The sequence below is a fragment of the Adiantum capillus-veneris genome, chromosome 27 (genome assembly GCF_014529385.1).
Source record: "Adiantum capillus-veneris isolate H3 chromosome 27, ASM1452938v2, whole genome shotgun sequence".
NCBI lineage: Eukaryota > Viridiplantae > Streptophyta > Polypodiopsida > Polypodiales > Pteridaceae > Adiantum > Adiantum capillus-veneris.
In genome coordinates, this window is record NC_140957.1 from 121,822,938 (window position 1) to 121,847,439 (window position 24,502).

Consider the following 24,502-nt stretch of genomic DNA (forward strand, 5'->3'; position numbering starts at 1 on the left):
GACCGAAGTTTACTCTTAAGAAAGCAGCAGATGCTAGATTGTCCAGAGCCTCTGCGGCCTTGGGAGGGTTGGAGAGGATGTGTTCACAAGTGCAGTTTCAGGAACCACGAACAAAACTTTGGCTCTTTGATATTGTGGTGGCTTCGGCTATGCTTTATGGGGTCCAAATTTGGGGACCATCTGTGGATCAGGATAATTGGAAGTCAATGGAGAGACCTTTGGTATCTATGATTTCCCGAATGATTAGAGCCAAGGCCTCCGTACCACACGCGATTACCCGAGCGGAACTAGCTGCCCCTCCGATAGAAATTGAAGCTCTTACCAGATCAGTGTCCTTTATACATGATTTGTGGGACACAAATAATTGCCGATATACTAGACTGGCCCTCGAATCCTCTCGACAATTAGCAATGAAAGGGGATACATCATGCTAGTATGCGCAACTATCCTCGTGGTTTCAGAGACACGGGTTCAGTATGGAAAGACTACCCCCCTTCCAATACTCTCTTGAGGCTCCATCACTGGCAATTACACGAACGGAGATTAATAAAATCATCCGTCAAGATCTTATACAGTTGGATACTAAGAAGACATGGGTAGACCCTACACAAGAATTGGGCACGAAGATGGCCGACTACAAAGAAAACTTCCTACATCTATCTGAAGATGGATTTGTGATTCGCCTGAGCTACATGGATACCCACCTGTCTCATGGTTTGAGATGTGCTATTGGTTAGATTCGTACATCCTCACACCAGCTAGAAATTGAATTTGGCAGATTTAGGGGGATCCCACCTGAGAGCAGAATTTGCAAGTTATGCGGAATGGAGCCGGAGACAGAATTACACTACATATGATATTGCACCGTATACTATGAGATACATGGGCGTTTCCATTGCCTATTTAAAGAAGGCTTTGGACCTCTAGATAGAGTCATGCAATACCAAGATCAAAGATGCTTAGGCTTGTACCTACTGGAACTACATCGGCACAGGGATAATCTAATGAGAAGACAAAGAGCACTACAGCCTCAGAGGCAGATCACAGGTTTCTTCGGATCGAGAGAAGCAGGAGTGGAAGGAGAAGCAAGAGGCCAGCAGCCAGCACAAAGGAGTACCCACATTCATACCAAAGGCACCCTCATTGAGAGGGCAATTGAGCTTAGGAAATCGAGACAACCACGACCCAGATGCAAAAGCACACTTCACCGGAGGAGACTACAACAAAGGATTAGAAGCATTCTAGCCAAACACCCAGAATGCTCCTAAGAAGTTTAATTAATACTTTGTATTTAGTTTTTCACATTTATTTTCACACTTTTCACAATTAGTACTTTAGTACTAAGGTACCCAGACATTGTAACAGATTCACCACTTTTGTATCAGTTTGGTCTCATAGGTCATTCTGGCCTTTTGAAGACGTTAATATATCATTTCATTCTCTCTCTCTCTCTCTCTCTCTCTCTCTCTCTCTCTCTCTCTCTCTCTCTCTCTCTCTCTCCTCAATAATACTAACTAGTACGGCCAGCCCGCCCGCCTCTCTCTCTCTCCCACTTCAAGCAGAGCTAAAGGCTGAGGGCAGAGAGCGCGCAGGTCTGGTGCAGCACTCGTGTAAGGCCTGGTGCAGCCATTGCGTAAGGTGGGGAACTCTCTCTCGCTATTAAAGCAACACGCAATATGTCTGGTGCAGCACCAGATACACAGGAGGAGGGTGACCTCTTCACCACTCCACCAAAGGCAAAGCATACCTTCCAACGAACAAGGCAACGAGAAGGTATCCTGTCACCAAGTCTGCTGAGAGCAAAAAAGGCCGCCAAGCTCAAAGACGAACACATGTACGAGAAGGTTCAGATCATGATTAGAGCGGAGATGAGTGCTCTGAGAGAAAATTTCAAGGAGGAGGTTTATAGTGCTATGGAAGCACACAAGGTCGATTTGTCCAATGCTTTCAAAGCTGAAATGCAACACTTTGTGAGAGCTGAAGTACAAACGGTAGAGATTTCTTGGCAAGCGAAACTGGATAAAGCAACAACCACTTGGGAAGCATGGAAAACCGAGATGCAAAAGTCAATTGGTGAGAAGGATGCAATGATTGAAGAACTACGTAAGGAAATCGCATTTTGTAAAAGCAAACCTACAAATGAGGGAGAAAATCAGCCATGCATGGTGGAGGAGCTGAACAGCATTAAAGAGCAGGTTAAAACCCTCCAGGAAGAAGAGCATCAAAAGACAAAGGAAGCTTCATCATGGGCTGATATTCTCACTAGAACACAAAAGAAGGCTGAGGAAGCAGAAAAGTGGATTGAAGTGGCAAAGAAAGGAAAAGGGGGAGTACATAGTCTCACACCCCCATCCACCATCATCAACATGACATTAGAAGAAGAACAAAAAAGAAAGACAAGAGCTCTACATGTACGTGTAACCGGGCTCAGAGACGGAGACATGGTGGAGGAGGAAACAAAGGAGCTCTTGCTCATGATGGGCATCACAAGCCCTTTGCATACGCGAGCTTGGAGAGTGGGCAAAAGAAGTGAAAGAGGGGGAGAATCTTCAAGGGAAAGAGCACTCATTTTACGCTTCCCAACTATGGAGGCAAAGAAAGAATTTTTGAAGAAGAGACCCACTCTCAAGAAGACGGGTATCTTCCTTGGAGATGACCTCACGCTAGCACAACTCGCACACATGAAGGAGGTCATGCCAGAGATAAAAGCGGCAAGAGAGAAGGGGAAGATTGCTTTTTATAGAGAGCCTTTTCGAAAGACTTGCAACATGTGTCCCCGCAATTCATTCACCCTATACAAAGCTGCCTTTAGTCACTTTCCAACAAAAGAAGATCCAAGACGCCTGACCCTGTTTGCATCCAGTGATTCCCTGTTTTCAAAAAGGCATAGATCTGAAATCAACCCCTACCTTGTAGCCCCATCAGCCCCCAGAGGAGCTTAGCATAAGGCAATTGCCTAGGCACAATTTGACAAGTCAAAGATCAGAGAATCAAAAGAGTATGTTCTATATTTTGGACACTCTTGTACACTGCAATCGCTTTGACGAGTGACAAGTGTTTCCACATATAGATGTCTGAGCTTGCAGTGTGTGCATTTGTCTAAAGGTGAGGATTACCTGATCCAAGAGGTAATCCAAAAATCAGACAACCGTTCTTCTACGTCTCTCGTAATAGTTTTCAACTCATGAACTTTTCATTTTTCTGCTCTTATCTTATCTGCTGGAGTAGTGCCTCTTCCAGAATTGTGTAGAACAACAATTTTCACTGTCATCAGATCTTTTTCTGGCATCCTATTGTGAATTGTTGAGCACATGGGTCAATTGACATTGACTTGCAGCATTTCCTTATGATCCTCCTAATAAATGAAAATGTGACTCTGTGCATTCACCTCTCTGACTACATTGCTTCTCAAGTTCATGCACAAGGTAACAATAAGCATTTGGTTACCTCTACAAGAAGGCTGCTCGCACACGGTCCTTTGAAGACAAGGGGGCCCACAAGGTATGTTCCGCCCGTGGGAACCAAAAAAACTGCAGAATCCAAGTTGCAAGCATCATTCCATGCATCTGCAAAAGCCTGTAACACACAAAAAAAGCAGTTTGTGCTGTCAAACAATGTTCATCCTTGCTGTTCATACATCCAGGATCCTCAAAAAATGAGGCAAGCATTAATTCAATCTGCAGCACACTATGCACCAGAAGAATGCGTGCACAATATAAAAAGAGTGATAAAATGGCTCAAATGCAAATATGACGTCCGTACCTGGCTAATTGACTGTGGGGGTTCACTATATGTAAACCCTGTATATCATGTTCCTTCAAGACCTAATTCAAAACCCCATATCTGTAGATTTTTCATGAATATAACACACCCTTTCCTAGTTCAATCTCTATATGTCCCTTATTTTTTGGTACCCTTCTGTACATTCAACATTTATGTATTGAAATGGGGCTAAATAAACCCTTCTGCTGAACTACGTGCTATGTTTAAATATTTGCAAGTGACCCCCCCCCCCCTCCCTCCCTCCCTGGAGCTAAATGATAAAGATGTATGCCAAACTTTCATTGCTGTAAGATGCTATCACACTTGAGTACAATCTTGTGAAAATTCATGACCTTCAACACCACAATGTAATACAATACCTGAGTATCATCCGTTAACCCATCTCCCATCGCCCCATACCAATCAACATTGACTACATTGAAATTCGACCATCCTCTGGAGTCATTGCAAGGATTATCCTGTTGATACCGGTCAACAACACTGCAAAGCCCACTCTCAGAATGGCATGGAAAGACCCCAGCTGCGAGAGCAGCTGGCTGCAAAGACACAAAGCTGAAAAGCAGAACTATTGCTACACTGAGCTTGGCCGCCAAGCTATCCAAAAACCATAGTCTCCACATGTTTACAAAGTTGTAACAGAGAACTCTTGAATAGGAAGGGGTACCAAACCAATGCAGCAGTGAGGAGGCCATAACGCTATCATTTTATATTGAGGTGAGGCAACCGCATGAGCATGTGCCTGCAACATGTGAATTAGATCTGAAGGCTCCATTAATGGGACCACCCTGCATTTCTTGTAAAGCGGCAATTCAAACTGCTTCAAGTCACCACAATATTGACCTGCATAGCTGTAGCTCTGTGTGTGTGTGTGTGTGTGTGTGTGTGTGTGTGTGTGTGTGTGTGTGTGCGCGCGCGTGCCCGGATAAGTGCATTGGGCAGCAAGAAACGGTGCCGCCCAAGAGCAACAGCCCTCCTAACGCTTACAATCTTCGCTCTGAAGTGACATCGTCCCACTGCTGGGAACCAAGGATTGAGAGAGAGAGAGAGAGAGAGAGAGAGAGAAAGACATTGTCGTAATGCAAGAAGAATGATCCACGTGTCAAATATTTAGCCCTCTAGGGACTAAGTGACACGGGCATGTGAGGGTGGGATCTAGGGTGGGAGGAGTGTGGGCCATAGATCTGGGATGCGGGTGTACCTTAGATTACAAAAAATGTGGGCGTTTCGAAAGTAACCTAGGGTACTGCATCTGTGAGATTTGAACATGTGCCCTCACCCTTGTGAGGCACATGTACTAAACACTTCGTCTTGTGAGCTTTTTTGAAGCATGTGGGCCATAATTTACTTAAAACATGTGCGCAAAGCGACGACACCGAAAGTAATTTAGGGTAGCTTAGATTAAAGTAATGTAGGGTGCCCTAGATTACTTTCTACTTCATAAGTCTTTGAGTAGCCTTCTAAAAATAGTCACTTACCACCTATAACCACAATATGCATACAGACACGTACTTTACACTTACTTCCTGACCACTAAAGTCAAAACAAAACTTTTTGCACCATCAAAATATAGATCTAAAGAATCCCAAATCTTAGCGGTTCTATATGCGAACACATTCTAACTCCAAAACGGGGACTGAAACATGCCTAGAATGGAAATTTGGTTGCATTGAATTAATCCAAAGGACTACATACAAACCCGAGATACACAATCTCCAAAAAGTAGCACCTCAATCGGAGATCATTTGTGATGACATCTCTCAAGAATCCCAAAACCGCTTCTTCTTCTGCAAGCTCCTCAGACACAACCAAGCTCTAATACCTTGTTAAGGGATAAAGAAGGAGAGATCTTGAGCTCTTGCAAATGCACACACATACACACATAGATGGAAGCAAACCTTTTACTTCTTCTTCTTCACTTTCTCAAGGTAAGAAGTCTACAAAGCATAAAGGAAGACTAGTACAACGGTTTAGTGTGAACCGCTAGTGAGTGAGCTGGATGAATAAGTGTGCCATCATTCCGATAGGTAGATCAAGTTGGTGTAGTCTAGTTGTAGTGTCACTAGCAAAAATATATATATATATCCATGAAGACATGCCAGTGATGATGATTGTCGATGATAGTCGTCCAAGAGTAGTACATGTTGAGCTTGACATCTCAACATTAGAATCATCAGATATAAACTTCTTCTGGTAAACCCCTTCGCAAGGTAAGATCTACTTGCCTTCTAGCAATTCAACCAAGTGATCCCATGTCTCATTGTTGATAATTGAGTTATACTCTAATTGCATGGTCTACTCCCACTTGACCTTGTTATCCATTTCGATGGCTTCTTTGTAACAAGATGGCTCACCGTAGTCAATTAGCATGACATAGTCCAACCTTGGCTAAAACTGCTCAGGTGGATGTGAGGATCTACTAAATTAATTTAACGATTGACTACTACTCTCTGGCCTATCAGTTGGAGTGCTACTAGTGAAAGGCACATCACTAGTCTTCTTGATTTTTCATAAATTTTGATGCAATGTCTTCAAATGTGACTTTTCTATACTCAATCTCTTTGATAAGTTTCTTATGCATCTTTAATTTTTTGAAGAAAACGTGTGAACTATGAAAGATTTTATGAGATTCCAAGTGCTAAAGATGTATCACATCTCTCCATTTGCACCATAACCAAGGAAAATACACTTGTGTGACTTTGGTTCTAGCTTTTTCCAAAGCTCTTGGACACATGCGCATATTCTTCACACCCAAAGACATTCAAATGATCATAACGTGGCTTCTTCCTAGACCACAAATCTTGTAGACTTTGGTAATTCAATGGCGTACTAGGTGGCCTGTTAATTATATGTACCATTGTAACTACTACGTCTATCCAAAAACCTTACCACCACTTTGTTGAGTTTCATTGGTTTTGGTTGTCCAAGTTGAGTTCTATCTCAAGATCTATAGATTTCAAAAGCTCTCTGAATATTTTGGTAGTTTAACTTTGAATGTAGCTCTTAATTTTTCCCAAATTGGTGAGTAACTTCAAGTGTAAGCCCTATGGAACCTAAAATGATGCAAATTGTGCCTAATAGTGATGTCATAAAAAAATCAAGTTTTTTGTCAGTTTGAGGTTGACCAAAATTTGTACATACTTTTTAGGTTTCATTGGTGCACTAATTTAGCTTTTGGATGCTAAGATCCCCAGTTGTACCCTTTTCCACTTACTTTGTAGTTTTCTCACAATTTAAGGCCTATCTAGAGAATAGTGATCCAATTGACACCAAACTTGGTAGACCTTGTCGATACACGCAATTAGGCCATATAAGGTCAAAGCTGAAAACCGAGTCCTAGATGTGCACTTTAGATATTAGGTGCATTTTATATTGGAGTAGCTCTTTTAAGTGTCCAATCCTCAAGTTTGCACATGCATGTATTCTTACTGATAATGGAAGAGTGTTGGTGTTCTATATTTTTCCCAGGTCAAGATGTTAAATATTAGGCACACCTAATAGTGGCTTTCCAAGATTTAATTCCATTTCAAGTAAATTTAGCACATATGCAATCTTGAAATCAATTTACTTATCCTAATCATATTGAAGCTCAAATATAACACAAGATGAAGAGTAAACCACAAGATTACTTTGATTCCATTTTAAGTAAATTTAGCACATATACAATGTTCGAAGTAATTTACTTATCCTAATCCTATTGAAGCTCAAATATAACACAAGATGAAGAGGAAACCACAAATTCTTTGAAATTTACCTTCCTAACTTGATGATATCCTTGCTGACTCGACACAAGTGTTGGAGGTGTGAGCTTTGTTGCACCTCTTGTGTGTGAACACCCTCTCCATGTCATATGCCAACGTGGCAACCATGTTAGCATTATCCATGTGATGCAATGTGATAAGCAATGTGTATCATGTGATGCATTGTAGGCCATGTGAAGAATCAAGGGCCAAGTTAACATCTTGCCCTTGGGAGAAGAGTCAACTATCTTTTGGAGATGTGTAAAGCCACTTGTGCTACCTACATAAGAAGGCTCTTTGTACTCACAAGCCAATCTAATGCAAAAATCTCTCTTTCATCATGAATGCATCACTTATCTATCCACCATAACCTTTCAACAAGTCTTAAGGACCATCAACCATCCTTGTCCTAACTAGCTTACAACTACCAAGGTCCCTGGCAAGTCTATCCACCATAACCTTTCAGTAAGTCTCAAGAACCATCAACCATCCTTATCATAACTAGCCAAGGTCCTAACAAGTCTTCCCACTCCCAAGTACCCTACATAGTTTGCAAGTTGCCTTCCTTATGTGTGAAATAAAAAAGATGACTACTCTCATGATTTTTTTGGGTTTCTGTGTTGTCTAAGTTGCCAGCAAATGACTTTAAAATGTTCGTTGGTTGCCAAGCCTCATCATATCAATGGTAGTAGAGCGAGAATCCTAGACACTAATATGTCAATCTGTGGGATATAGCTGAACCGCCTAGTGCATGGAGGCTACAAAAGGTGGCTATCCTCTCAAAAAAGTCCATTCTACCTTGCTAATCCAAGTGCAAATCTCAAGTGTGTGTCAAACACCAAAGCTAGTCTACCTTCTTGCAAGCATCAATTGATGAGTTGGGGTAGCTACATGAGTCCAAATTCATTCAAACTTACCACACAAATAGAGCATACTATATTAGATATACCCATGATGTCAAATTTCTATTTTAACACTTTGGTAAAATCACGCCTTATAGCAACAAGCTATTTTTAGCAAGTTGGTTTGGAAACTAGAAGCACTCAATAACATCCTATAAGTATGCTCTATCTACTTCTATACTCAAGAATGGATTTGTGCATGAGTTTTGTGCACTATGAGCAGAGACATCATACAGAGAGGCGTACTTAAAACCATAAATTATCACAAGACACTTACATCAAATAAAAGAGGTTTTCCCCTAGGAACATGTATCAATCCTAAGAATAGAAATTCTACACCATACAAGGGAGATATGAGCAAGAGAAGTAAGAGGGAAGACTCAGTTGGCTGAAGTAAATTACAAACAATTTGTGTTAGCTGCTCAGTTAACAAGAGCAAAAGAAGAGCATCAAGTAGAACTCCACACATTTTTTCAAGCCTAATCATTGTAATCAAACCCATTTTATTATTAAAAAATCTCACAAGTCCAAAGCCGTTGTAATGTTATTGAGTACGAGTGAGTCTACAGGGGCCAATGGCTTCCATGTTTTTAATTTGTGTAGTCTCTTAACCTTATACTGATCCCCAATTAGTGAGGAATCCCTTTGTACACCTTGGCTAAGGTATAAAAACCATTTTTTGTAACTTTAAAACCTAAGTTTTGGATAATAAAGAGTAAGCGTTACTGCAGTAGCTCAATGACTGTCTACTATTCCTTCAATCTCTCGTCTCTCTTGCGTACGGTATTGCATTGTTGTTTGGAGCATACTAATGCGTTCATAGGTGAAAGATCTCTCTTTTAGTGTAAGTTTCTCGCGATGAAGTTGTACTTTTAGTTGTTCCATCTGCGAGCTGTTTTTGCTAATTATGCACAATACACGCACTAAAATTGGATTTTGACCTTAAGGGTAGATAGAGCACATCTAGAGGAAGCTATAGAGCCCTTCTGGGACTGAAATTGACAACCCTAAAATGGGTTGTTTATCTTCTGTGCGATTTTTTCCAGGTGTCAAAAATGACATTTGAGCACATAAGAGTGTAGAGGATACTTTGCCCTTGCTAGGTATTAAGTTTCATTTCATTCGAAGACCGGTAGCTACACGAATTTGTAATTTGGATAAGGTTGCGGTAGAGAAAGTAGCTTTTCGTGTCTGACACACAGTTGAGACTTAGATAAACAAGAGCGGCATAGACTTGGGTTTTCGGAGAGATTAGCTATCTCTTGTAGCCTCCATGCACTAGTCGGGTCAACCACGTCCCACGGATTGACATTTTATGTCTTGACAACCCTAAAATGGGTTGTTTATCTTATGTGCGATTTTTTCCACGTATCAAAAACGACATTTGAGCACATGAGAGTGTAGAGGATACTTTGCCCTTGCTAGGTATTAAGTTTCATTTCATTAGGAGACCGGTAGCTACACGAATTTGTCTGGATAAGGTTGCGGTAGAGAAAGTAGACACATAGTTGAGACTTAGATAAACAGGAGCGACATAGACTTGGGTTTTTGGAGAGACTAGCTATCTCTTGTATCCTCCATGCACTAGTCGGGTCAACCACGTCCCATGGATTGACATTTCATGTCTATGGTTCTCGCTTTGCTAGCATCAAAATGGTGAGGCTTGACAACTGATTGACATTTTGGCACCGTCGCCGGGGACGAGGCAACCTAGACTAGAGAAAAACCCAAAGCACTCACTTGAATTTCCATTACTTCCTCTAGTTTTGGCTAGAGTAACACATTTTCGATCTTTATCATGGTTGAGAGGTGCTTAAGAGTAGAGATACTCGGCAAGGACCTCGGGAGCATTTCTCTAGTAGGACGGATTAGGTGAAAGATCCTTGAGACTAGCTAGTGTTCGGGAAGGGCATCACCTAAGTAGTAAGTAGAGATTTGAGACTGAAAGTTGCATTTTTCACTTTCTACACTCTTTTTTATAATCAATAGGAGTAGGATAAGTAGAAAGCCATCAGGAGTGCGTTTGGTCAAAGGTGCATTGAAGAAAACCAAAAAAATTGACAAATCTATCTTTGGAAGGGGTTTCTGAGACAAAACTAAAAAATTTAACTTTCAACGTGGTAGACCAACTAGTTTATACTATCCCCATTGATTTTGGAAACGTTTGGATCACGGAAAGGCTTGGTTAAGCCCAAAATTAGAAAAAACTGTTACCATATACATGTGGTAGTGATGTGTGTGAACACACTAGGACCGCCGGGGCATTTTTTCCCTCTTTAGGAGGTTTTTCCCCCCGTGCATTGTATATACACCCATCACTCTAGGGCTATCTATCTTTCCATTGCACACTAAGTAACACACTCTCTATTGTGTGCCTTGAGCTTCCTTCGTCTTCTCCAAGTTGTGTGTGTTTCTCTACAACCCTAATTCCAACAATTGGTATCAGAGCAGGTCACGTCCTCCTGGGCTTAGTCGCCAGCTACTCCAGCACACACTTGCTCACTTTCTCCGATTTCAGTGAGCTTTGGCAAGCGTTCGTAGCTCAGAATTTTGATTTGGGCTCATTTCGGCCTCCGTTTCCACTACGGGCAGTACTGCACAGGCTATTTCGTCATTTTGTGCAGAATTTCTGTCAATGCCGTTTTTTGCATAACAGGTGCCTTATAGTCTTCTACGGTATGTGCTATATAGCACAGGTTGTTCCCGCTCCATTTCTCCTATTTTTGGGCAGTTTTCACATGAGGTGCAGCATTTACCATGGCTGACAACAACAACACAGATGTGTTCAAGATGTTTGCTACTGAGGACAGGTTGGATGGGGACAACTACCCTATGTGGGCTTATATGATGCAACATGTTCTTGTGTCAAAGGGTGTCTGGAGCATTGTGCAGGGCATTGATTTACGTCCTGGTTCTGAGGATGTAGGCGATGTTGAGGATGTTGCAGGTCTTGCTGCAAGGATTGCAGCTGTTAGAGTTGTTTTGCTACGGCAGAACAAGCTCGTTGGGATGTTAAGGATGTGCAGGCTCATGCATTGATTGCGTTGTCTATGAAGCGCACCATTGTTCCTCACATTGGTTCAACAAAATTTGCAAAACAGGCTTGGGATATTTTAGCCGGTCTTTATGCAAGCCGCAATGAGGCTAAAATTGCTTTGCTGCGTAAAGAGCTGGAGTCGAAGATTATGCATGAAGAAGATGATATGGATACTTTCCTTGCTAGTGTCAAGGATATCAATGAGCAACTTATTTCTGCAGGTGAAGTAATTTCAGACAGTTCCCTTGTGCAGACTGTTCTTGATGCCTTACCAGATTCCTACCAGACTTTTGCTAGTACTTGGAGACCGATGACCCAAGGAAATCCTGAAGTTGTCAAGTTTGATGCATTATGCACATTGCTGTTGCAAGAGTCACTTTCTAGAAAAAACAAGACTAGGCAGCGTGCAGTTGAACAGGCTTTTATTGCTTCTCAAAGAAAGGGTGGTAACAGTAATGCAGCCACTTCTTATGGTTCTACTGCGAGTGGCAAAAATTATGTTCCTTATGCGTCTGGGCAGCAATTCGTCTGGAAATTCTGGTGATAAGGGCAAAAAGAAGATGCGTTGCCATTATTGTAAAGCCAATGATCACTTGATCAAGTCATGTCCTAAGTTGAAGGCCAAAGAGGCTAAGAAGAAAGAGAGTGGTTCCACTGCAAATGCTGGTTCCACTACAGATGTAGCCATTGTTGAGTCTTCTGTGAAAGGAGACTGTGTTGCTGATGTTGATGCAGAATGGGCTTTTATCGCAGAGTGCACTTACAATCCTGATGTCCATGATGCATGCTTGTCAGTTGTTGCAGATTCACATGTGTGGTATTTCGACAGTGGTGCTACAAAGCATATTACCTCACATCGTGAATTGTTTACCTCTCTCAAGCATGTCCCTCATGGGAATTTAGTCACTTACAAGTGCAGCGCAGAAAATTGGATGATAAGGCTGTCAAATGTATTTTTGTTGGTTATAGTGCTGAAAGCAAAGGTTACAGGTTGTATCATCCACAAACAAAACGTATTCTGGTTTCTCGGGATGTAGTGTTTGTGGAAGATTCTGTACTTCAGCCCTTGCTGTCATATACTAGAGACAGTAATGTAAGCTCACAGGACATTATGACACTTTGTTGCCTCTGTTGAATGGTGGACATACGAATGTAAGTTCCAATGAGGCAAATGTACAGCCTATGGGGGTTTCTGAAAATGTTACAGATCAGCCTATTACTGATGCGGATGTACATGATGTACTTGATGAGGAAAGGGCTAAAAATGAGCACGCTAGAGGTATGCCAAAATGGTTGGTGCACACTTTGCGTGACAGTAAATTGGATGCACCTTTGTCTAGTCGTACTCGTTCAGGCTCTCGCCATGCATCTTATGCATCAGATTGTTATGCTTTGGTTGTGTCTAGCTTACATGATGTTGAGGAGCCTCTGTCTTTTGATGAATCACATAATTCAAAAAATTGGATGGCTGCCATGCAATCAGAATATGATGCACTCATAGAAAATGACACATGGACTTTATGTGATTTGCCTCCTAGCAAAAAGGCCATTGGTACGAAGTGGGTTTACAAGTTGAAACGCAAGCCGGATGGTGAGATTGATCGTTATAAGGGTCGACTTGTTGCAAAGGGTTATGCACAACAAAAAGGCATAGATTATGAAGAGACTTTTGCTCCCACTTGTCGTATGACTACTGTGCATTTTCTATGCGCATTGGTAGCTCATTTTGGTTGGGATGTACGTCAATCAGACATTGTTACTGCTTTCTTGAATGGTGACATATTTGAGGAAGTTTCTGTAATGCAGCTTCACAGTTTTGTCATAAAAGGACAAGAGGACAAAGTGTGCAAATGTAACAAGGCTTTGTATGGGTTGAAGCAATCTCCTCGTGCTTGGTATGAGAAAGCTGACACTCATTTGGTCAAACAAGGCTTTCGTAACAGTCCAACAGAAAGCACATTGTATGTAAAGCATGAGGGTGATGTACTTCTCATTGTGGTTCTTTATGTTGATGATTTGCTAATCACTGGACCAAATGAGAGACATATTGCTGAATTTAAGGCTGATTTGAATGCTACTTTCAAGATGAAAGATTTGGGGTTGTTGCATCATTACTTGGGCATACAGTTTAAGCAGTGTGATGGTGGTATTGCCTTGTGTCAAAAAAGTTACATAGAGACATTGCTATGTAAGTTTGGACTTGAGGTTTGCAAACCTATTGCCAGTCCCATGGAAACAAGTTTGAAGTTGAGTCTACATGATGCTGGCGATCCTGCTGATGTCACTCTTTACCAAACTGTTATTGGCTGCCTCATTTATGTATGCAACACGAGGCCGGATATTCAGTTTGCAGTTTCATAGGTCAGCAAATTTATGCATAGCCCAGGGTCTAAGCATTGGCATGCTATCAAGAGGATTTTCCGCTACCTTAGTGGCACTTTACATCTTGGCCTGTTTTATCCCAAGGGGGGATCATTGCCGCCAGATTTACACGCTTTTTCGGACTCAGATTGGGCTGGTTGTTTTGACACGCGAGTGTACACAAGTGGTTTTTGTTTCATGCTTGGCAGTTCATGTATATCATGGTTGAGCAAGAATCAACCTACTGTGGCCACTTCGAGTTGTGAGGCTGAGTACAGGGCAGTCTTCACAGCTACGATTGAGTGTGTATGGCTCAGACACCTTATGGCTGATTTGGGTGTTGGACAGGATACTGCCAACACTATCTACACTGATAGTTAGAGCGCATTGGCAGTTGCGAGGAACCCAATTTTTCATGCTCGCACAAAGCACATTGAGGTGCATTACCACTATGTCAGGGAGAGGCTCTCAGCAGGAGAGATCAGCTTGGCTTACGTGCCAACACAGGACAACCTTGCAAATCTTTTCACAAAGGCATTGTCTCATGAGAATCTTGAAGCTTTCTGCAAAGCTTTGGGCTTACTCCCCTTTGTGGACTGATCATGTCCTCAGGGCATGGCACTTCCTTTTACTCATGTGCCATCTTTCGTTCACCGCATCACTCCAGGGGGGATTTGTTACCATATACATGTGGTAGTGATGTGTGTGAACACACTAGGACCACCGGGGAATTTTTTCCCTCTTTAGGAGGTTTTTTCCCCCGAGCATTGTATATACGCCCATCACTCCAGGGCTATCTATCTTTCCATTGCATACTAAGTAACACACTCTCTATTGTGTGCCTTGAGCTTTCTTCGTCTTCTCCAAGCTGTGTGCATTTCTCTGCAACCCTAATTCCAACACTCTACCATGATAATTACTAAGCTAAGCTATGCTAATATGAGTGATTATGTGAGGAGATGTACATCTTTCTTGTAAGAATACTCCTTCTTCCTCTCAATCTACTCTCATACCCCGCTAGCTCTCACCATCTTCGAAGGTGTGTGAGGTCTTGGGTCTGAGACCGTGAGGGAATTGATGTTGTGTTTGATAAGTGTTTTTCTTAGTGCATGAAGTTTCCATCTTCATTGCACTAGCTAGTATTGAAGGAACACAAAGAATTGTATTGTAAAATGTCTCTCTTGATGGGAGAAACCATAATACAAAGCCTTTTGGAGGGGGGACCGGCTCCATGAAAATCCGGTCCTCAACTATTGTCAATTGCTTAATTTCTCTCTCTTTTGAAGTATTGTTCATGCTATCTAACTAGGTGTTATGCTTTTTGTTGTTGTCTCCACCCAAGCACTCTTGTTATTCTCATTAGGAAGCTATTCTAATGAAATGCTCACTATGTTCATGCTATTTTCCGCTACACACAAGTTACTAGACCATTAAATGTTACACCTTCCAGTTACTTTGTCTTTTTTGCAATCCGCGGCATTTACTTTCATTAAGAATTGAGTTTTGGTATCCAGTGGTTGTTTTGTGGTTTTCTTCCTCAAGGTTTTTTCTCGCTTTCTACTATATCTCTGTTGACGTTTCCGATGTTGATTTGGAAACTCAAGAAATCTTTCTTCTTCTCCTCGGAGTAGAAATTTGGCCCTTACATACTCCTTTTCCGAGTACCATTCTTCCGTTGTAATTGTCTCTCCTTCCAACTCGTCCATGGCATCATAGTAGTGATCCAAAAAGACCTATTGCTCCGCAATCATCTCAATGAATACCTTTCGGATGGGGACTATGTCATAGCCTTCTGCATTGCAGAATTGTGTAGGTATTGATTCATTAGCTCATACATCCATTGTGTCCACGATCTAAGTCCATGAACAAATGTTCAAGGAACTGTTCTAGTATATATTTTGTGTTATACACCTCTCTGTCTAGATCGTAGTCTTCCCTTTGCAAACTCCCCGATTGAGAAGCCCCACACATCCAAAGTAGAGTATCTTTATGTATCCCTAAAGTTAGTTTAGTCTCTGCACAGGTCTCAGAGTCTAATTCTTGTATTGGTGTCCTCAAGACATCACTGTAGGAATGATCTTTCAAGTTTACTCAGGTGATCTCCCCTACTTGTTTGAGGTAGAGATAATTGTTGCCCCAGTTTTGAACTAGTTGTATTTGTCTCATAAATGGTATTCCCAAGATGATTTCATAATTGAGTTTCTTTCAAAATCTACAATGGCAAAAGTGTGCTAGTAGTCAATTCCGCAAGAAGTGACTATCACATTCTCAAGTAAGCCCATTGGTTTCTCTATCACTAGTTGTGTAATTGGACACTTAAGTGTCCTGAGACACTAAAGTGTCCTGTTTTCCTTTCAAGTTTTGGGAATTTATTTGTCAAGCTAGAGAGAATTTTGTTATACCCTGCTTCTACCATAGGTGGTTATGAGGGAAAGAAGACACTGGATTTTTCTCCATGTCAAAATACAATCGATATGGATAGAATTCTTGTAAGTTCTAAGTCATAAAATTTAGTAAAATCTCAAGCTGTTTTACCAAAAAAATCATAAAACTCTTATATCTTTTTGTAGAGATGGCTTTTTTAATGTTTATAAAGGCCAAGTGCTAGCACTTAGTGTTACAAAACAACGGAATTCACTTTAAAGACAAGTTTCCAAGTCATATGCAAGTTATAGACATAATTTCATACTTGAGCACTTGCTGAATAAGAGCATAATTTTGGTCTTCCAAAAGTCTCCTCGTGGAATTGGGACTATTCTAGTGCAATTTGACAACTACAAATGACTTTATAAGTTGAAACCAAGAAACTACGTATTTTTTGTCTCCCTAACTCAATTAAATCTCATTGCTTGAACTCTATCTTGAAATTTTTATCATGCAAAAACTCTTGAAAATCTTGTGTTCTCCATAATAACATTAAAACCAAGGTTTTGCGCACCCCAATTGTGTATGTACCACGTACTTTGATACATTTAGTTGATCTACATAGAAAGTTTGATATTATTTGAGATTTTGAATGCTTATGTCTCAAGAATGAAAATATCAAAGTTCTCTCTTATGTAATTTTGGATTTTAAAATAATCCAATAGTTGTTGCATATCAAAGCCCTTCTACTTGCCACCTTGAGTCTTCAATATAAAGGGTAAACAATGTTTCACTTTTTAAAACTCAGAAATACATCAAAAACATATGTTTCTTTGTATACAACGATATGGTTAAAATGGTTATATCAAACACATAGAACTTTCCATTATTTTATATACTCCCAAGTCAATTTTTTTTCACATGAAACTTCCAATTATCTATAGGAAATTTGTGAAAAGGACACCTAAAATTTTCTACAAGGTCACTTCATTTTTTCTTGAGCTTATAAAGTCGGTTTCTTCAAACCATCAATCATAGTCTTACGAGGGTCAACTTGATGAGTATAGTTCTTGATCATGGTAGATTCTAAAATGCAAGGTTAAATTTTTTAAAGACCCTCTAGCTAACATATTTAAGCATATCAAGAGGGTTTTCTTAAATAAAACGTCTAATGCAAGTAGCATTTATTTTAAATTTGTAAAAAAAGGACACTTTAAGTGTCCTGTTTTGGTACCAAAACTAGTGCTATGTATCCATCTGCCAATTGCAATTTCATTATGGTTTGCCTGATTACCGGTTTTTCCCAAGCTTCCCTAATAGCTTTTATTGCTATGGAAATTCTTGCACCACTGTCTAAAATAGCTATGCTAGTTATATGATTAAATTGTAGTGGAAGGGTAGTGTTTCGCTCATTCCCTTCACAGTTGTCCCCTACTTTGTTTATAGGTAATGACCTGACAAGTTTAGTTTGTATGTCTTTTTTTTTGCACTTTTTTCAATTCCATTTGAGAGGCATCTTTTAGCCCCATCTTCCCCATGGTGGCTTGTATATCTCCCCACAATTGTGGTTTTAATCTCAGTAGTTCTCCCAAAGTGATTGTGCATTGAACTAGTATTGACATAATGGATTATAGATTAGCCACATCCAAGGTTTTTCTTGGCCTTTCTAGTTGGGTTGTTTTGTAGACCATTGATTTCTATTCATTCTCTCCTAAGTAGGATGGTAGCGTTCACAAAGTTCCAGCTTTCAAAAGGCCTAATTGCTCAGATCCTCAATCTCCATGGGGAACCTCTCAAACTGAACTTCTTCAATTGGAGTTGATTTCAAGGTTATACTCCCATCTTTTGCTTCTCTAACCCTTTTCCATAGTAGTTTGGCCAATCTCCTTCAACTATCGGCACCTCGTCCCATCCTTCCTCACTATCATGAATTTCTAGTTTAGGTGATGGTGCTTTATATTTGCTATGTTTCCCAACTCGTCCTTTTCTTGAACTCTTTCCTTTGTGGTTTCAGTCTCATTTTCAGCTAGTTTTTCCACAATCTCTTGTTGTGGATTTTGTTTTTCCATCATGGTTTGTGTGATTTGCACAAGGTTTTTGTAAGCCTCTAGTCTATCTACTTCCATATCTGGTGCTGGATATTTTTTCCATTGATTTTTCAGGGTTCGAACCGCTTTCAACCCCCAACTGGGAAAGCCTCCAGAGCTGCATCATTGATTGGTTTGTAGATTCGGTCGACCAGTACTGATCCAGACGATTTTGATTTTGGTTCCTCCAGATCTGCATCATTGATTGGTTTGTAGATTCAGTCAATCAGTATTGATCCAGACGATTTTGATTTTGGTTCCTTGAATTCTGTTGAATGAGTCTGAATTTTTTCTTCTGTTTCCTTCTGTATCTTCTTTTCAGTTTCTTTTGTTGATTTTGTCTCTTAAGTTTGTATCTCTTGCATCTTTCTTTCCTGAAATTTCCAAAGGATTTAGTGGATTTTCTGATCCACTTGCATTTTTCTGCTTGTTCTCCTTGTCCTGGGCTCTAGTCATCACTTGAACAGAAACTATTGGTTCCCCTTCTGATGAACTACTTGGCATGATTTGAATTATGTTTATAGGAGTTCTTCCTTTGTCGGTTGGATTCCTAGGATAATCTTTGGGAAAGTGTCCTCCCTTTTGTCCACATGCCCCACAATAAGCGTCTATAGGTCGTGCATTCTTATCCGGTTCGAGAGAGTCATTCTTCCAATGATCATCCGCTCCACAGTTATGAAAATTTCCAGTTTTCAGTTTGGGCATTGGCTTGACCATTGGTGGTTTTGTTTTGCCCCTTGGTTTGCAACAAAGTTAACTGTTGCTGTTTCAGTAGGTTCTTGAAACATCAGCTCTATAGGAACTAGAGCAGGTTGGCTATACCACTTTTCTTCTATTTCCATTGTCATAGAGCTTGTCTCAGGGTATGGAGTAACAAGTACTAGAGCTTGCTCATCCAACTGTCCCTCGGGTAGCATATACTTGATTGGTACAACATTATTCCCAGGGAGTGGGGGATGTTGGCCTAATATTGGTTGTGGTCTCTCTATATTCATTGGAAATCTCTGCATGGGCGCTGGTAGCGGTACATGTGTTGTCCTTATGGCCTCATTGGCACGTACTGAACATTCACATCGTATTTAGGCTTGTAGTAGCACTCATTTGTCTTGTGATTTTTCCATTTTCCTTCAATGGTGCACAATTTTAATTTCCTTTGTGGTTGTCCTTGATTTGGTCCTTGTGCTGGGCCCCTCAACAACATCCTTTGCATGTTGATCATCATATCGTTCATGTGCTTCAGCATGTCCTCTATAGGACCGGCAGACGCCGCGAAAACTGGTCCGACTTGTCCCGGCATAGTGGTTGTTGTTGGTTTGCTTTGTATGTCTTTAGATTTACTTTCCTCATTGTAAATCTCACAATTATCCTCAAGTCAATTGTGTCTAGACTACATGCTTCCCAAGTCATATGTTTTTTGTTGTACAAGAAAGCATGTAATTCCTTGTTTAATGATCCTTCCAAAAATAATGAGACGAGTCTTTCCTCGGTTGGAATTTCCAACTCCGGACATCTGTCTATATATTGTCTCATTTGACTCACACTATCCCTTACAGTCTCTCCCTGTTTCTACAGACAAAGGTGCATCCAATTTACTGTCACGCAAAGTGTGCACCAACCATTTTGGCATACCTCTAGCGTGCTCATTTTTAGCCCTTTCCTCATCAAGTACATCATGTACATCTGCATCAGTAATAGGCTGATCTGTAACATTTTCAGAAACCCCCATAGGCTGTACATTTGCCTCATTGGAACTTACATTCGTATGTCCACCATTCAACAGAGGCAACAAAGTGTCATAATGTCCTGTGAGCTTACATTATTGTCTCTAGTATATGACAGCAAGGGCTGAACAGAATCTTCCACAAACACTACATCCCGAGAAACCAGAATACGTTTTGTTTGTGGATGATACAACCTGTAACCTTTGCTTTCAGCAATATAACCAACAAAAATACATTTGACAGCCTTATCATCCAATTTTCTGCGCTGCACTTGTAGCACCAAAGCATATGCCAAACAGCCAAAAACATGCATGTGCTCAATAGAAGGCTTTCTATCATGCCATGCTTCATATGGAGTAATAGACTGCAAAGCTTTCGTAGGACACCTGTTAAGTACATAAGTGGCACACATGATGGCCTCAAGCCAAAAAGAATGCGGCAAAGCTTGACTTTTGACCATACATCGTGCCATTTCCGTCAGTGACCTGTTTTTCCTCTCAGCAACACCATTTTGCTGAGGTGTATAAGGCAATGTACATTGGTGTTTTATCCCACGACTAGCCAGAAATGCATTAAATTCATGAGACATATACTCCCCCCCTCGATCGGAACGGAGGGTGCCCATAGTACATTTCGAGACATTTTCAGCCATAGCCAGAAATTGTTTTAAGCACATAAAAACTTCGGACTTTGCTTTAAGCGGAAATACCCATGCATGCCTGGAGTAATCATCAATGAAAGTCACGAAGTACAGGTAATTGCCCAAGGACGGAGTTTGCATGGGCCCACAAACATCACTATGCACAAGCTGCAACCTACATGTGGCCTGAACTGAACCATCCTTTGGAAATTTAGAACACTGCATTTTACCCAAAATACAGCCTTCACAAACATGCTTGACAGGTGCTTCAAGAGGCGGCAAAGAAGCAACCATATCAGATTTCTGCAAAAGCAGTAAACTAGCAAAATTCAAATGACCAAAACGTGCATGCCAAAGTTTTGCATCTAAAATAGCCCTTGAATCTGCAACAACATTTGCAAAATTTTGTCCACACTTGTCATACAAAGTGAGCTTATACAGCCCACGGCACAAAAGCCCAGATGCAACAATTTCATCACCACAACTGAGATCATGAACTGTACATCTGTCATCCACAAATTTGACTACAAGTCCAAGTCTAGCAAGTGCGGATACAGACAACAGATTCTTCTTGATCCCAGGTACATAAAGTGCATCAACAAGTGTGAAGGAACTGCCATTAGCAGCAGTGAGCACAATCTTTCCAACTCCCTGAACTGGATAAGAGGCATTGTTGGCACAAGTGACTGAATTCCCATGAGGGACATAGTCAAGAGAGGTGAACAATTCACGATGTGAGGTAATGTGATTTGTAGCACCACTGTCAAAATACCACACATGTACAACTGACAAGCATGCATCATGGACAACAGGATTGTAAGTGCACTCTGCACTAAAAGCTTTGCATCAACATCAGTAACAGAGTCTCCTTTCACAGAAGACTCAACAATGGTTGCATTTGTATTGGAACGAGCATTTGTAGTGGAACCACCCTCTTTCTTCTTAGCCTCTTTAGCCTTCAACTTAGGACACGACTTGATCAAGTGATCATTAGCTTTACAATAATGGCAATGCATCTTCTTTTTGCCCTTATCACCAGAATTTCCATATGAAGTGTTGCCAGCAGAAGCATTGTGAACAGAAGTTTTTCCACTCGCAGCAGAACCATAAGAAGTGGCTGCATTGCTGTTACCACCCTTTCTTTGAGAAGTAATAAAATCCTGCACGTAGTCCTGTTTTTTCTGGAAAGTGATTGTTGCAATAGCAATGTGCATAATGCATCAAACTTGAAAACTTCTAGATTTCTTTGGGTCATAAGTCTCCAAGTACTAGCAAATGTCTGGTAAGAATCTGCTAAGGCATCAAGAACAGTCTGCACAAGGGAACTGTCTGAAATGACTTCACCTGCAGAAATAAGTTTCTCATTGATATCCTTGACACTAGCAAGTAAAGTGTCCATATCATCTTCCTCATGCATAATCTACGACTCCATATCTTTACGCAGCAAAGCAGTTTTAGCCTCACTGTGACTTTCATAAAGACTAGCCAATATATCCCAAGCCTGTTTTGCAGATTTTGGTGAACGGATGTGAGGAACAATGGTGCGCTTCACAGACAATGCAATTAATGCATGAGCTTGCACATCCTTTACATCCCAACGAGCTTGTTCTATCGTAGGCAAAACAACTCTAATAGCAGCAATCCTTGCAGCAAGACATGCAACATCCTCAACATCGCCTACATCCTCGAAACCAGGACGTACATCAATGCCCTGCACAATATTCCAGATGCCCTTTGACACAAGAACGCGTTGCATTATATAAGCCCACATAGGGTAATTGTCTCCATCCAACCTGTCCTCATCAACAAACATCTTGAAGACATCTGTGTTGTTGTCAGCCATGGTAAATGCTGCACCTGATGTGAAAACTGCCCTAAAATAGGAGAAACGGAGCGGGAACAACACGTGCTATATAGCACAAACCGTAGAAGACTGTAAGGCACCTGTTATGCAAAAATTGGCACTGACAGAAATTCTACACAAAATGACAAAATAGCTTGTGCAGTACTGCCTGTAGTGGAAGTGGAGGCCAAAATGAGCCCGAATCAGAAATCTGAGCAGATGTGTACTAGAGCAGCTGACGACTAAGCCCAGAAGGATGCAACCTGCTATGATACCAATTTTTGGATTTAGGGTTGCAGAGAAACGCACATAGCTTGGAGAAGACGAAGGAAGCTCAAGGCACACAATAGAGAGTGTGTTACTTAGTATGCAATGGAAATATAGATAGCCCTAGAGTGATGGGCGTATATACAATGCTCGGGGAAAAAAACCTACTAAAGGGGGAAAAAATGACCTGGCGGTCCTAGTGTGTTCACACACATCACTACCACATGTATATGGTAACATAGAGGAGATGAGCATGCATTGAAGCTTGGCTCTCGGTTGGATTTGCATCACAAAGCCAAGAGTTGTTGGTGTAGGCATCCCTTCTCACAAGCTTGGAGTAGGTGGTAAGCTTTCCATTAAAGCTTGAGAAGGAGAGAGAGTCTTCCTTGCTTCACAGATGAGATTGTGTGAGTGTGTGTGTGAATGCCTTGCAAAAATCAGCCCCCTATAAGTGATAGCCTTCTGACATGTGTCCCCCTTTCCCCTTTTGTAAGAGCTTTAGGTCATCAATAAATGCAACTAAACTCTCAGTGGACCCCTTTGCCTCCTGGCCAATAGGAATTAGGCAAGCCATTGGGCTGCTGAATGCTCATTGGTCCCCTTGGGAGACTGTCCAATAGTCTTCTAGAGAGCTTAATTCTTATTATTATTTTATTAAGTGTTTTTAAATTAATTAAACTAGATTTACTCTAGCCTAATTCTCATTAGTCCACCTCCATGGCCATCCAATAGGATTTGAGTACACCTTGTGGGCATCTGGCCTCGGGAGCTGACATGTGTCCCTCTTTCCCCTTGTGTACAAATGAAGCTTGTGAGTGTGTGTGGGTGTTTCTCTCTCATCCCCTACTTCTTGGGCTCGCCCCCTCCTATGTAGGGCTTGACAAAGACTTTTTGGGACACACTCAAAGCATCCAATTCCCCTAATGTTTGACCTTTGGACACAACCTTTGAATTTTAGAACCTTAGCATTTTGGAAGTCTTAATGGGCTGAACCTTAGGGTCTTATGAGCCCATTGTTGCACATAGCTCTTTTGCAGATGGCCCCCCCTTTGGATCCCTATTGTGGCTGGTCTGCTAGCTTAACCAATATTCTAGCTTTTTCTCTGCTGACACTTCCCCATATTAAATGATCAGTTTAACATGAGAAAATCATTTAGGAGAATTAGATATTGATTATTATGACATTACTTCTCTCTTGAAATCATAGTCGTCCTTGACTATGGGGTAGAGAAGATTAAGCATATTCATTAGTCCTTTTCGTAGCGGGTAGAGGATCCCTATGTTACCCTACGACATCGTTCCAGAATGGATGACTAGTCCATTTGGCGCTTGAGAGCCTAAGTTTTCGCAAGCATGTCTGCACATTAGTCATATCAGTCTTCCATAACATAGTGACAAGCTCTACTTGGTGTTCGAGAGACGTCGTCTCCGCAAACTTGATCTAAGCATGCATACTACTTCATTTTTGTTCCTCAATAAAGAAAAAGAGAGTCTTATAAGACAAAAACTTTGTTCATTTTAAACATTTGTACATTTTCTTACTGTAGGGAAGCATTGTAAGCATTGACAAGGTTTAGGTTAATCTTTAATTGTATGCCTTGCATCCATCTAGCATCTTCAAAAGGATAACTCTTAAACTTAATAAGATATCGGCTGATAGTCTTACCGCCTCTTAGTACCTTGTCTTCATGTCGGAGAATGGCGGGCTGCAACACCTCTTCTTGGTCATCGATCTCGGGTGGGTCTTCAATAGTTGGTTC

General features: G+C 41.1%; 1 protein-coding gene across 2 annotated transcripts in view; it reads right to left on the reverse strand.

Annotated features, from left to right (window-relative positions):
* The window catches only part of LOC147422672 (putative polygalacturonase At1g80170), a 50,265-nt gene extending 45,436 nt beyond the window's left edge, over positions 1–4,829 (reverse strand). The window contains exons 1-2 of one of the 2 annotated variants that reach the window (XM_086503707.1): positions 4,143–4,829; positions 3,448–3,576 (exon numbers count right to left, since the gene is read on the reverse strand). In XM_086503707.1, coding sequence (XP_086359833.1) covers positions 3,448–3,576; positions 4,143–4,475 — 462 coding nt within the window. In that variant the 5' untranslated portion in view covers positions 4,476–4,829. The remainder of the gene's footprint in view (positions 1–3,447; positions 3,577–4,142) is intronic. The other variant, XM_086503706.1, reaches the window with a different exon arrangement.
* Between the last annotated feature and the right edge of the window lie 19,673 nt (positions 4,830–24,502).